Source organism: Varanus komodoensis, unplaced genomic scaffold (genome assembly GCF_004798865.1).
Source record: "Varanus komodoensis strain SLA01 unplaced genomic scaffold, ASM479886v1 scaffold8, whole genome shotgun sequence".
NCBI classification, from domain to species: domain Eukaryota; kingdom Metazoa; phylum Chordata; class Lepidosauria; order Squamata; family Varanidae; genus Varanus; species Varanus komodoensis.
Genome location: NW_025336481.1, coordinates 35,393,172 through 35,405,536, shown reverse-complemented (window position 1 = coordinate 35,405,536; position 12,365 = coordinate 35,393,172). Strand labels below are relative to the sequence as shown.

Sequence of the window (12,365 nt, the reverse complement as noted above, 5' to 3'; positions counted from 1 at the left end):
TGCCAATTTGCTGCAAAAATGTAAACGATATCAATTGCAAAGAGGATTTAGCTATTGCCTTTTTATTTTTGCTGTCTTTGACCTTCCTGTGCCAGATGAGATTCATTAGTCTTAAGTTCAACACAGTTCGATACTTGCCTTTTGAGGATGGAGATGAATAAGAGAAGATGACACTCTTTCCTCAAGCAAGTATCAGAGAACCTGCTTATTTATGTGGCAAAGGATCCGTGTTAACATTATAGGTAAATATATTTTATGAAAGCCAAGGCTGATCATTAAAAAAAAAAGTATACATAAAGCCCCACTAATTAAATGTCATGGTGTCTTGGGTGTGATACTGAAATACTGAAAGGAAGAACAGTGAACTAGGGAGCAGAACATTAAGACTAGAAGCAAATGACTACTGGACAGGTGGTATTACAGGTATTTGTTTGTTTATAAGAAATCTCTATATTAATATTCTTAGTCATTAAAATATAAGAGTAAAGAGCAAATAAAAAAGTTAAAATATATCATCATAACAATAAAACAGGGTGGTAACAAATCCCCTACAATTTGAGAAACCCAGGTAAGTTAGTGTGTAACGTGATGCCCTGCAACAGCAGGGGGTTGGACTCGATGGCCTTCATGGCCCCTTCCAACTCTACTATTCCATGATTCTATGAAGAGGCATTCAAAACTTGCCACCATTCTCCTCTTGAACCAAACAGGGGTGTTTCAAAGAGTGGATATCACTAACCAGAAGGAACAGCTAGGGATAAATGAATGTCTGAATTTTAGTTTCACTCAGTTTCTCATTTTTCCCCTAAACTTGTCATTTTTGCATAATTTTGTCATATGCACACACCCACAAGACACATGAACATTTGCATGCATTTTCTATGCATCTCTACTTAATGCACACAGTTTTGCATAGGATTTGCCTGAAAGACACATTTTTCATGTGCTTTTCCATAAAATAATGCATTTGTACACTAACCTTTATTGATATATACATTTTTCATGTGTGTTTTTCCAATTTATTTCTGTTCTTAATTGAAGAACCACAGCACACTATTTGGATAAGTGCAAAGTATAATTGCATTTCAGTTTGTGTATTGGTTCAGGTAGTGAAAATTAGTGAAATTCACTTTCTATGCAAACTGAACCATTTTTCCCTCAACCAAATCATTAGCCTCAGGAAGATTCATAGAGCACAGACCCATTTTTGCTGACTAAGTGGCTAGGAGTTCATTTCACTTCATATGCTATTTTTAATCCAACTTTCTCGTGTGGAGCTTAGGGCACCATACATAAAGGTTCTGGAGAGCTCCAGTCTCCCATCCAGGCCCCACAGAATCCAAATGTGTTCAGGCTCTGCTTAGCTTCTGCAGCCTAAGAATCAGTGTTGGGAATTTGAGTCGAGCAACTTGCTCCAAATCTGATTCAATTTGCATGAGCAACTCAACTCAAACTCGACTCAGGAGCAATGAGCAAGTGACTCGATTTGAGATTTCTACAGTTTTTACAACCAAGTTGCTCCAGGGCTTCTTGTGTGGTAGGATATCCTGGAAGACAGGCATGAACCCAGCAAAGGTGGGGGGGAGGGGTCAAGTGGACAGGGGCATGATAGGGATTTTATTTATTTGTTTGAAAAATCATGGTTGAAGTAACAGACTTCAATGCATCAGAGAGAAGTGCAGGTGAGAACATCAGGGGGGTTGAAACTCTCCCACTCCTACATACACCTCCCTTTTTTCTGTCAAAGTTGGCTCTTGGGACTTGAGAATCAACTTGAGACTTGAATGGGAAAATTCTTTCAATGACTTGAGAATCAAACTGGACTGGGAAGTAAAGACTTGAGACTTGACTCAAAGCTTGGACTTGAACACCTCACTGCTAAGAATGTAACATTTTACATGATGCTTTGCTTGAAAATATGAAATTGGTTGTGGCTACTTTCTCACATTTTTGAGATGATTTAATGTTTGGATAATCTTAAGTTCTTTTAATGCAAGCGTTCCATTCATAATAGTTCTATTATGTAAGTGATTGCAATTAGCATCTGCAGAGCTCCATTAAGAAACATTTATCAACGTCTATAAAACAGCTGTTCCTTCTTTCTGCATCCTTGGAAAACTGGGCAAGATTTCATTTTCCAATGTCTTATTAGTTTGGCACTTTAGGTGCTATATTTCTACCATATATTAATCATAATTAGGTATTTTCTAAAGTAAAATATTGTACACCATTATGTTTCTTCCACCTAGAATTATAGGAAAGTAAGCTAATTCTTCACATCACTGAATAGGGTAGCTATAAGAGGACAGCCCTGAAGTTGAAGGGCTACTTACCCTAAGTCTGCTTTAAAGTATAAAGAATCATAACAAGAGGAAGAAAGAGACCCTGAAATTACACCTCAGCAGCTAGCATGGGGACAGTGGATGGAGCAGATACACAAGTCACCTGCTTCCAGGTTTCCCCACAATGATGAGCAGCATTTCTATCTAAATTATAGCAAATATCTATCCATCCATCCATCCATTGAAGTTTCTATATAGTGTCTGCATTAGCCAAAAGGCTCTCTGTGATAAAAATTAAAAGACAAAACCCCAATAGAACAATACAACAGAGTATACATAGGTATAATATAGACCATAACACACCAGTCCCAAACCAATTAGAATAAAATACTTAAATAGATAAATAATAGACAATAAGCAATCCAACAACAGTATAAAATACAGTATAGAATGGCCTAAACTTTTGTTCTTCTTTACCAATTAAAATCCTGGGAAAACAAAAAGGTTTTAGCCTTGTGCCAAAAAACATAAAGACTTGGCACCAGGCGCACCTCTCTGGAGAGATGACTACACAGTTGGGGTACCACAGCCGAAAGAGGCCTTCCCCTTGTGGCCAACTTCTTTACATCTTTCAAAAGTGGCTCACAGAGAAGGACCTCAGTAGATGATCTTAAGGTCCAGGTAGGCAGAAAAAGGAGGAGACTTTCCTTCAGATATCCTGGCCCTAAACCACTGCATTTTTTCTCAGTCTGCATCAATACGTGTATATTACCTATGCAACTTTTATGCCAGTCACTGCCCAGACTCCATTGTGGAGTTTAACATGCCGTCGTGCTCAATTATTATGCTGCTGCCATAAGAGAAAGTCCACGCAGAGCCTGAAAACCCAGCTGCCTTTTCTTGCTGAGGATGCTGATTGAGCGTTAAGTGTGGCTGGTATGTTATCCCTTTCATATGTAGACTTACCTCTAACTCCAACAGGATTTTAGAGAGTGCTTTTCTTTTTATCTGCTCACAATTAATAATGTTCCTGTTTATCAAAAGAAAATACTGCTAGAGCGAGTGACATCGTTTCATGACTGCATGTACTACTTTGTATTCACAACATCCCCTCTTTATTTTGCTTTTTCTTCTGTTGTTTCACTCAAGATCTGACATCTTGCCTGTTCTTGATATATTAAGCTTGGATTGGTCTGAGGGTTTCCTTTCCAGCTGACTGGAAATGTTGTCCTTTTCTGCGGCTGGCTGTGTCTTAGACTGATGAAAATTAGACTGATTTTCATCTCTCCAATTTCTCATGTTGTGCGGCTAGGGATATGCAAGAATTTCATTTTGGTTCACAGATCACACAAAAGGCCCCTTTTGTCAATGCAAATGGGAGTGCATGTTCACTGAAAATGCTCACAAATTATGAACTTCCATCACATTTGAAAAAGGCACTTTTTAATGCATATTTGCATGCTTTAATCTGTGGATGAAAAGCGTCCACTTTGGAAAAATGCACATAGAAATCTTCACCTTACCATTTTGGGCAAACTGAAAATATCGGTTCAAAACTAGAACAGAAGAAATCCATGCCAAAGTTTGAAGTGAAGTTCATGGCGAGGCGAAGCATTCCTGATCTTCCCAGTAGACTTCCTTTATTACGTAAGGCTTCTAAAGTGGTTCATGTTTTACCTATGCTTTTTTCTGTGTTTTTACTAGACTTGTGTATCCCGATACAACATTTGAAGTTTTGCTTTCAGCTCCTTCTTTCTTTTGGATCCCTATTAATCTTCCTTTTTTATTTTGCCAGTTGCTAGACTGGGAGTTTCCGTAAATTCTCTGGCTGCTGTTCTTAAAATATAGCATAAGCCTCAGTATGTAGAGATGCAAGTAGAGTCCAACAGTAAATATCAATGGGAAAGTAAAAGAAAAATATTAGAAAAGGAGTCAACAAGAAAGAGAGATTTATTCCTGAGAGCTGAGCAAGAGTTATTATGTTGCTTTAAATTGCCAATCAAGCAGATTAGCATTGAGACAAAAGATGCAGTGGCTTACGGGGCGGGGGGGGGGGTGTCCACCTGAAATCCAAGAATAGGGAGGGAAGGCAAGCAGTTTCTTAAGGCAGCTCTGAAGTGTGAGGCTGTATTTGTACCTGATGCCAGTGGAAGCTTCTTTTTATTGCTATTTGGAGCATGGAAGATGACATTTTTCAGAACTGGGGAACTGGAGGGTAAAGCTTAAAAGCCAGGGCTGAATCTTTTTCTCCCTCACAATCTTTTTTTTTGAATAGTAGTCTTGTAAATAGTTCTTGTGAATGGATATGCATTGCTGTTAGGTTTTCCCCCCTTTTCTGCTTGTATTGTTATGATTGTGCATATATATATATATATATATATATATATAGAGAGAGAGAGAGAGAGAGAGAGAGAGAGAGAGCGCGCGCGCACAGAAGCAAGATAAATGATTCTGCCCAACACATTTTGGAAATGCAATTCATTCTTTGAAGAACGATGGATGTTGTATGCAGCCAGCAAGCCTCATGCCATCCATACCTGCTGGTACATTGTTACCTAATGATTATATAAATGTTCAAGGCTTCTTTGCATTTGCCACCTCTCCTGCCGGCTCCTGTGGTCATTCTACCATGTCCTGAAACAACTACACACATGCCCACACACTGAACAACTAAAGGCTGCTCTGGCAGAGGAAGTGATTTGTTGTCTGCTAAATTCTGCTTAACTGCACGCAAAGGAGTTACTCCTGAAAGAGAAAAGTGTTGGTTTGTGGCCGGCCCTGAAAGAGAACCATTTGTGATATTCTCTGGGTTAATAACTAGCAAAACAGAGCTGTGCCACATGGGATCTCAAGGAACTGGTGTTACAAGCAGGTAGTGACCAAAGCCTCCTTACCTGCCATTTATATTCTTCACAATTTATCCTCAAAGGAAAGCTTGGCGGTATAAGTGACTACAAGAAGCTTTGGATCTTTCAATTGCTGTCTTTCTGTCCTGTTATTTTTAAATTGAGGATGTGTCTTGTTGGATCTTCTGTACAGCTTGTCTGCCTAATTAAGACAGTGCATGGCTCAAACCAAATGCCAAGCATTTAGCTCTCCCTCTCAAAAGAAAAAAGAGAAAAGGTTTCAAATTGCCAGCCATTCTTCCATGCTGGCTCTTTCCTTGGGAAATTCTAGGTGGCCGGTGAGAGAGGGGTAGGGCTGCCTGGCTTGATCAGCCAAAGATTGCGTACCCTGGATTCAAATTATAAGGCCACACTTGCAGTTTACCACAGTGTAGTCCAAGATTCTCTAAAGCCGTAGTTTATCCAGAGATTGAGAACATTGTACTAGGACTTGGGAGCTCAGGGATCCAGGCCTGACTCAGCCATGAAGTTCACTAGATGACTTTGATCCAGTCACTGTCTTTCAGCCTAGCCTACCTGATAAGGTTGTTGTGAAGATTTTATGGGAGGAGAATTATGTAAGCCACCTGAAGTTCCTTGTAAGAAAAGGTGGTGTATATGTATAATAACCATCATACATATTTTGGTTCCTGGCCATGTGTGGGGAGCTGCTGAAGGAGACACTTGTGTGTTCAAGCAAGCTCGTGAATTGCTTCGGTGAACTGAGCCATATTCCCAGTCTTTTCTAGCCTGCAATTGCTTTTATATCCCAGATGGCATTGCTGCATATTAACCACCCCTTCCTCACAGCTTGGACTTGTCTCACAGGCATTTGGGTTGGGGTTCCCAGGGATCAAATGCAACACTCTGGTTCCATTTTCCCCCAACCTCCAATCATTTGGTGGTTTCTCTGTTTTTGTGCATTTTTCTCTCAGTTCTAAAAAGTTGACATGCCTTTCCTAGGGCTTAGCTATTGGCAGTAAGAGCTCTGAGCTAAAATCATGGTGGTATTTCTTTGTCCACTGTTTGGAATGCTGCCACCAAGGCCTTCTCCAAAATGGAACTGAGCCCTCCAACGAAAAGCAACAATGTCTGCACCCCTGCTTTAGGTAATTATCTGGCATAAGGAGCCATCCAGTGAGTCGGGGATCAGGATGGTCAGGATTACAAACCAACAGGATCAGGTGCTGCTCCAGCACAGATTAGAACCCAGTGGATCGGAGTCATGGCAGACTCTGGTGCATCCCCCTTCCCTTCCCTTTCCTGAACTGTCAGCCTGGCCTCTGTCTGGAGCACAACAAGAGTTAAGTCACTTCCTCATGCACAGGGCCCTGGAATGATTTGCCTTGTGCTCACGCAGGCACAGAACCACTGCTTCTGGGCTTCTGCTCGGAGGCACGGTGATCCTTGCTCCTAGGGGATGATATTGGTTGGGGAAGGGCGTGATGAGAGACCATTGAGAGTCTCTTGGGCCTTCTTCAAGTGGCCTGAGGTCTTGAGAACGTTATTGGTACGCAACAACTTTCCTTAAAACCTTTAAATACTAGGGAAAGACATAGAGTCTTCCTCTGAGGACTTGTTTAGTTCTGGACTGGTCCTTCAAGGAACATAACACAGGACACTTCCCTCAGAAGCTTTGCCTTCATGTATATTGTTCCCCTGCTCTGGAGTAGGAGAACAAATCAAAGATAGAGAGAGAAAATGATGATGTGGGAAGTTAAAAAATGGCCATGCATTAGATAAGGAGGGGGACCAAGCAAGAGTTCACTGACTTTGCACCCAGGCACAGAACTTAAGGAAAGGAGCAATGATGATGAGAAAGCAGACCAGAGACCTGGAGAGCCAGCAGGGGATACTCCCGATACGAAATAATAAACAATTATGAGGTGACATCTACCCATTACCTTATGTCAGGAGCCCCCAACCTCTCTGGATGCATCACTGCATGAATGTGAGAAACCACAGTAAGCACCACCACAAAATCAAAAAGCAATCAGTGGGTCACTGATTTGAGATCTTCCCGTCATGTCTATGGCTCTCTAGCTGCATCTTACTCAACAATATTTGTTTCATGCCATAGCTCTTTAATAAGGGCCTTGTTGGCAGTGCCATACAGCCAATAATTCTTTAAACATGCATTTTAGCACTGTCCAGGAGTTCCGTCTTTTTGCAAGAAGATTCTTACACATAGGAGTTTTGTACTGGAACAGCCTTTGACACTGACTGTTTAAAATTATTTACTTGCTTCATGGAAATTAACAAATGGAAGGGAAAATAGCCTTTTGACAGATAAAAGGCTCAGATTATGAAACTGGGAGCATAAGCACTCATCCCCTGTAATACAATGAATTGTAATATAATGCTTTCGATACATGAAGCTTCAAATGGACACTTAGTTGAATATTGGTCTGCTTTTATTGCTGCCTATGTACAATTGCTAGAAAGCTGTATGCATTTCATACAAATAGGTAAAGATTTCCCCTTAACATTACGTCCAGTCATGCCTGACTCTAGGGGCGGTGCTCATCTCCATTTCCTAGCCGAGGGAGCCAGCGTTTGTCTGCAGACAGTCTCCGTGGTCATGTGGCCGGCATGACTAAACACCGAAGTGCACGGAACGCTGTTACCTGCCCACTGGTACCTTTTTATCTACTCGCATTTGCATGCTTTCGAACTGCAAGGTTGGCAGGAGCTGGGACGGAGCAACGGGAACTCACCCCATTGTGCAGATTCGAACCAGCGACCTTTCAATCAACCAGCCCAGCAGCACAGCGGTTTAAACCACTGCGCCACCTGCAGTCCCTTCATACAAATACATGCATGTATATTTAAACAAAAACTTTTTAATGGATGCCCACAGGTACTGTTGCAGGTAAGGATGGTTGGCTTGGCTCCTCCAGGCACTATGTTGAGGATCATGCTCTATGTAGATAAATAGGTGTGGGGCAGAGCTTTCTTAATGCGAAAGAGAAAATGCATCTTCAAAATAGCTATTCATACCTGACAAAATCACAGAAATGCTGCACCTGTCTCCCAGTGGGAGCCAGTACCTTGTTGCTAAAGTCAGCAAGCATGACATCCTGAGAAGCCCTCTTGACACCGCATATGCAATTATCTGTTGCAGTGAACAGGAAATAAAAGATTTGCGATGTTCCTGAAAGGTCACCTGTACAGAAATAAATAATTCCTTGATGGGAACTGACACCACTAAAGTAAGTCAGGCAGACTCTTGACATGTAGTACAATCACAACTGGATCAAGGCCTAATTGTGCATTTAGGACCATTTGGGAACAGTCCACAATATTGTAAAACTAAGAATTGAAATGTAAATTTCAGTTCTAGCACATTCAAGTGTCACAGGACCCTTGTAAAGGAGAGAAGGGCACACACATGCATGCGCACAGTAAACAAAGACTGGATTCACAACACCACAGTTAGCAATGGTGGTTTATTAGCCAGATGAACTGTTGTGTTGTCTGAATCCAGCAGCATGGTTTGTTAACTACTTGTACTGGATTCAGGCAACACGACATGATACCCTGGCTTATGAGCTGCCATGGCTTATCGTGTTGTGTAATCAACACAACATGTAAATTCAATCAACATGTAAATGAAGTGATCCTGGCTGCTGGGTTTTTTGTTTTTGTTTTTTGCTTTCTTATTTCAAGCTATCTGGGTCATTGACCATCATCAAATCTCCTGGCAGTAAATTCTATAAGTTGATTGTGCATGGTATGAAAATGGGTTCTTTACTTTGCTTTTGTCTGGCCTCAGTCAAGTTCTGCTCAATTCCAGATAAAAGCTTGTCTTTCTATATTTCGGGGGAGTGGTTTTCTGCCTATAAATGAGGCTGTTCCAAGTGATTATTAACATTTTAGTCAATGGACATAGATTCAGCGAACTTGCGCAGAGTTGTGCTGCTAGTTCATCAAGTTTCATTTTAACTTTTAAAATTTTTGTTTAAACTACACATTTACAAATAAATGGAAGAACAAACTTTGGACCCATTGGGATTTTCCACTATTTGTATTAGGACATGATGTATAAGTATGTTAGGAAGAAGGAATAATTACAGAAGCAAGGATTTAAATTATTATTGGTTACATTTCCTGCTTTTTTCAATGATCTTGTTACTGGGACTTCAATAATTGATGGAATGACCCTCTGAACTGCAGTCTACCTGAATCCTATGTCCAACATCCAAGGTCTTCCTCCAGGTGCCATCTCTGAGAGAAACAGCAACAAAAGGGAGCAGGGCCTTCTCAGTGGCAGCCCCCAATTATGGAATGATCACTCCACTGAGGCCTGCCTGGAACCAACCTTGTCATCTTTCTGGCAGCTGGTTAAGACAGCCCTCTATGCTGTACATGCATACATTTGAGGGAAGTATCCATCGCAAGTGTTCTACAGGCCTCCTGTATCATAAAACTATACATGATACATATAACTCTTTTAACTGTTTTTAAATTGTTTTAAAATGTTTGTATTTTGGAAAACATTCACAGCATTCTACTGTATCATCTGTTCTATAAAGTGTTGTAAACCAATCAGAGAGCTGCAACTCCTGAGAAGTAAGAGGTAAAGAAATGAACTTTATCTTATAATATTTCAACTAAAGTTTTGTTTCCTCTTTCTGGTAGCACTTGAAAGAAAAATATCAATGAGGCAAAGCAGAGAAGAGCTTATCAAGAGAGGAGTGTTGAAGGAAATTTTTGATAAAGGTAAGAAACATTATCAGTTCACAGAACTGTGATGTGCGCAGTGGATAATACAACTTGGTATTACCAGAGAATTTATTATAGCAGACATCACAAGACTCTTTGATGTGGATTTTTGTTATGTTTTTTGTTATGTTATGTACAAAGGATGGACCACAAACTTGAAAACAGCAATTCCAACATCATTAAACAGCATCATTTTTAGTAATGTCAGAATGTTGGGTGGGTGGCATCACGACCTTTTGTATGGAAAATAATCATTGTCCAGTTCAGTGATGCATGTTAAAAATGGCCTTGTAATGGAAATGGTATCGATTAACACTGCACAGTACAAGAGATCAGAGAAACAAAAATTCCAAACTTCTTACCAGAATCCAAAAAAGAAGGGCCAAAAGAACACTGTTGTGAAACCTGAAGCGATTTCACTGAATTTAATTCAGTGAGAATCTGTACAGCTTCCAAAGCCTACTAAATTCACTTGGTTTATTTGAGCTACCTTACAAAACACAGTTTAGCCAAAATTAAGCAGGGTTGAATACTGATAAATATGGGTTGTCATCAAACCCTACGCATTGCAGTTTTGGCACCTCTCCAGTGGGAGTTCTTATCACCCGATCACCCACAAAACTTTTTTCATGTGTTTGAATGGCCAAGAAAGCGCTGCAGATTGGGGCAGCTACAGGAGGAGCTGGACATGCTCTGCATATGGAAGATCCCAGTTCCAAGCCCTGCATCTCTAGGTAGGGTTGAAAACTTGGAGCACTGAAGGCTGTTACTTGTTGGGAATGCTGACCTAAATGGATCAGTTCAAGGCAATTCCTTTGTTCCTACGACCCACTAATATAAGCTTGTTCAATAAAGGGGTTGGGCACCTTGTGTTCCTCCACTTATTTTGGTCTGCCGCTCCCATTAACCTGTATTGCTGATAGTGAGGGATAATGGAAGATGAAAGCCAAAACACTGCCCACTCCAGCCTTAATGAAAGAGAGCAAGAGAGAGTCCTACAACAAAACATTGTGCCGCAAAGTGCTTCCACTCAGAGTTTCAGCCACTCTGTATCCCCTTTCATTTGCTTTAGCTTGAATTCATTCTTTCTCGGCGCTTTCTTATTTTTCTTTTCCATTATATTACTATTGTAGAACATTTCTATTCCACTATCATTAATTTATGTGTGTGTGTGTTATTGTCACTAATGTTTAATTTGCTTTTGTCAATTAAAATGAATAGATCCATCTATTTCCAGTCATGTCATTTTTGTTGGTGTGTGTTCATAAATTTCATTCTTTCCTATTTCCACATTAAGTTTCCATATTTAAAAAGTCTGCATGAAAATCTAGTCACTAGGTTGTTTCTACTGCTTGCTGTCTTTAAAAAAAATCCTATATATTAAATTCTACTCTGCGAAAAAAGAAGAAAATGTGCATTTAAGTTCTAAAGACGTATTTTCTCAAAAAACACACATCTGGGAGCAATAGTCTATCTCAGGGTGCGATCTTACAGGCTCCAGACATTCTTTGGCAGGGGCACTGAATTATTCAGAGCTTGGGCTCTAAGGTCCTGGGCCCTCAGAGCGAGGATCCCAGATGCTCCATCCCCCTCACAGCCAGTGTGCAAAATAGCTGCCTCTCCAAGGCTGGAAAGCAACCACAAAGAGGAGGAAGGCAGCCATCTAGAGGAAATGCAGGATGCGAGTCATGGTAGCCGCCACAGTGGCAGCCACGCATGGAGTGGAGGGCACTGCATTGCTCCCAAAATGTTTCCCTTTCTCCATGTACTTTATCCTAAAATATGCATTTTAATTTTGAGCTGTGAGAAGTGCATCACAAAATTTGAAGCAGTGCAAGAGGATAATTACATAGGATAATTGGAAGGGTAATTACATTCAGATCTGCACATGGGTCTGGGAGGGTGGAGGTCATGCCGGTTCACAGTGGAATTGGCTGAGTTGGGACTCCCCAAGCATCTGTAAAAGCTGTCATGTTAGGGGACGGCCTGCGAAGACATTTCACAAGCAGGACACAAGGCCGCTCTGCTCCACTGTGGTCTGTCCCCAGCCCCCGGTTTTCAATTATAGTCAGCAACTGAATATCAGGTTCTATTTAGCTGGAATGGCTGGTTTCCTTGATGGCAGATTGCCTTAACTCTCACAATGAAGGTTACAGAACAGTAATAACATGTCACCTGTGCATTAAACAGAAGAGGATCCAAAGGCTTATTGCACAGAATAACATAAAAACTTAAACATGAGCTATATAATTCAAATGCTAATAAAACATCAGTTAAATGTAAATAAGCTGTAGCACCAAGCCATTTTAAGACATCTTAATTATTTCAACTGGTAGTTTTAGGAGAAAGTGGTCTGCAACAAATAACTTTCCAAAGCTTGGTTGAAAGCTTGCATTCTTTACAGGTGAGGAGTTCAGCAACAAGGCAGGGCCCACAGAAGAACTCCTCTTTCTTATGCCCCATAGGTCTTCAA

General features: G+C 40.7%; 1 protein-coding gene across 1 annotated transcript in view; it reads left to right on the top strand.

Annotated features, from left to right (window-relative positions):
- Nucleotides 1–12,365, top strand: part of PHACTR1 (phosphatase and actin regulator 1) — a 96,853-nt gene that overhangs the window by 29,262 nt on the left and 55,226 nt on the right. The window contains exon 2 of the mRNA XM_044455204.1: nt 9,809–9,889. Coding sequence (XP_044311139.1) covers nt 9,809–9,889 — 81 coding nt within the window. The remainder of the gene's footprint in view (nt 1–9,808; nt 9,890–12,365) is intronic.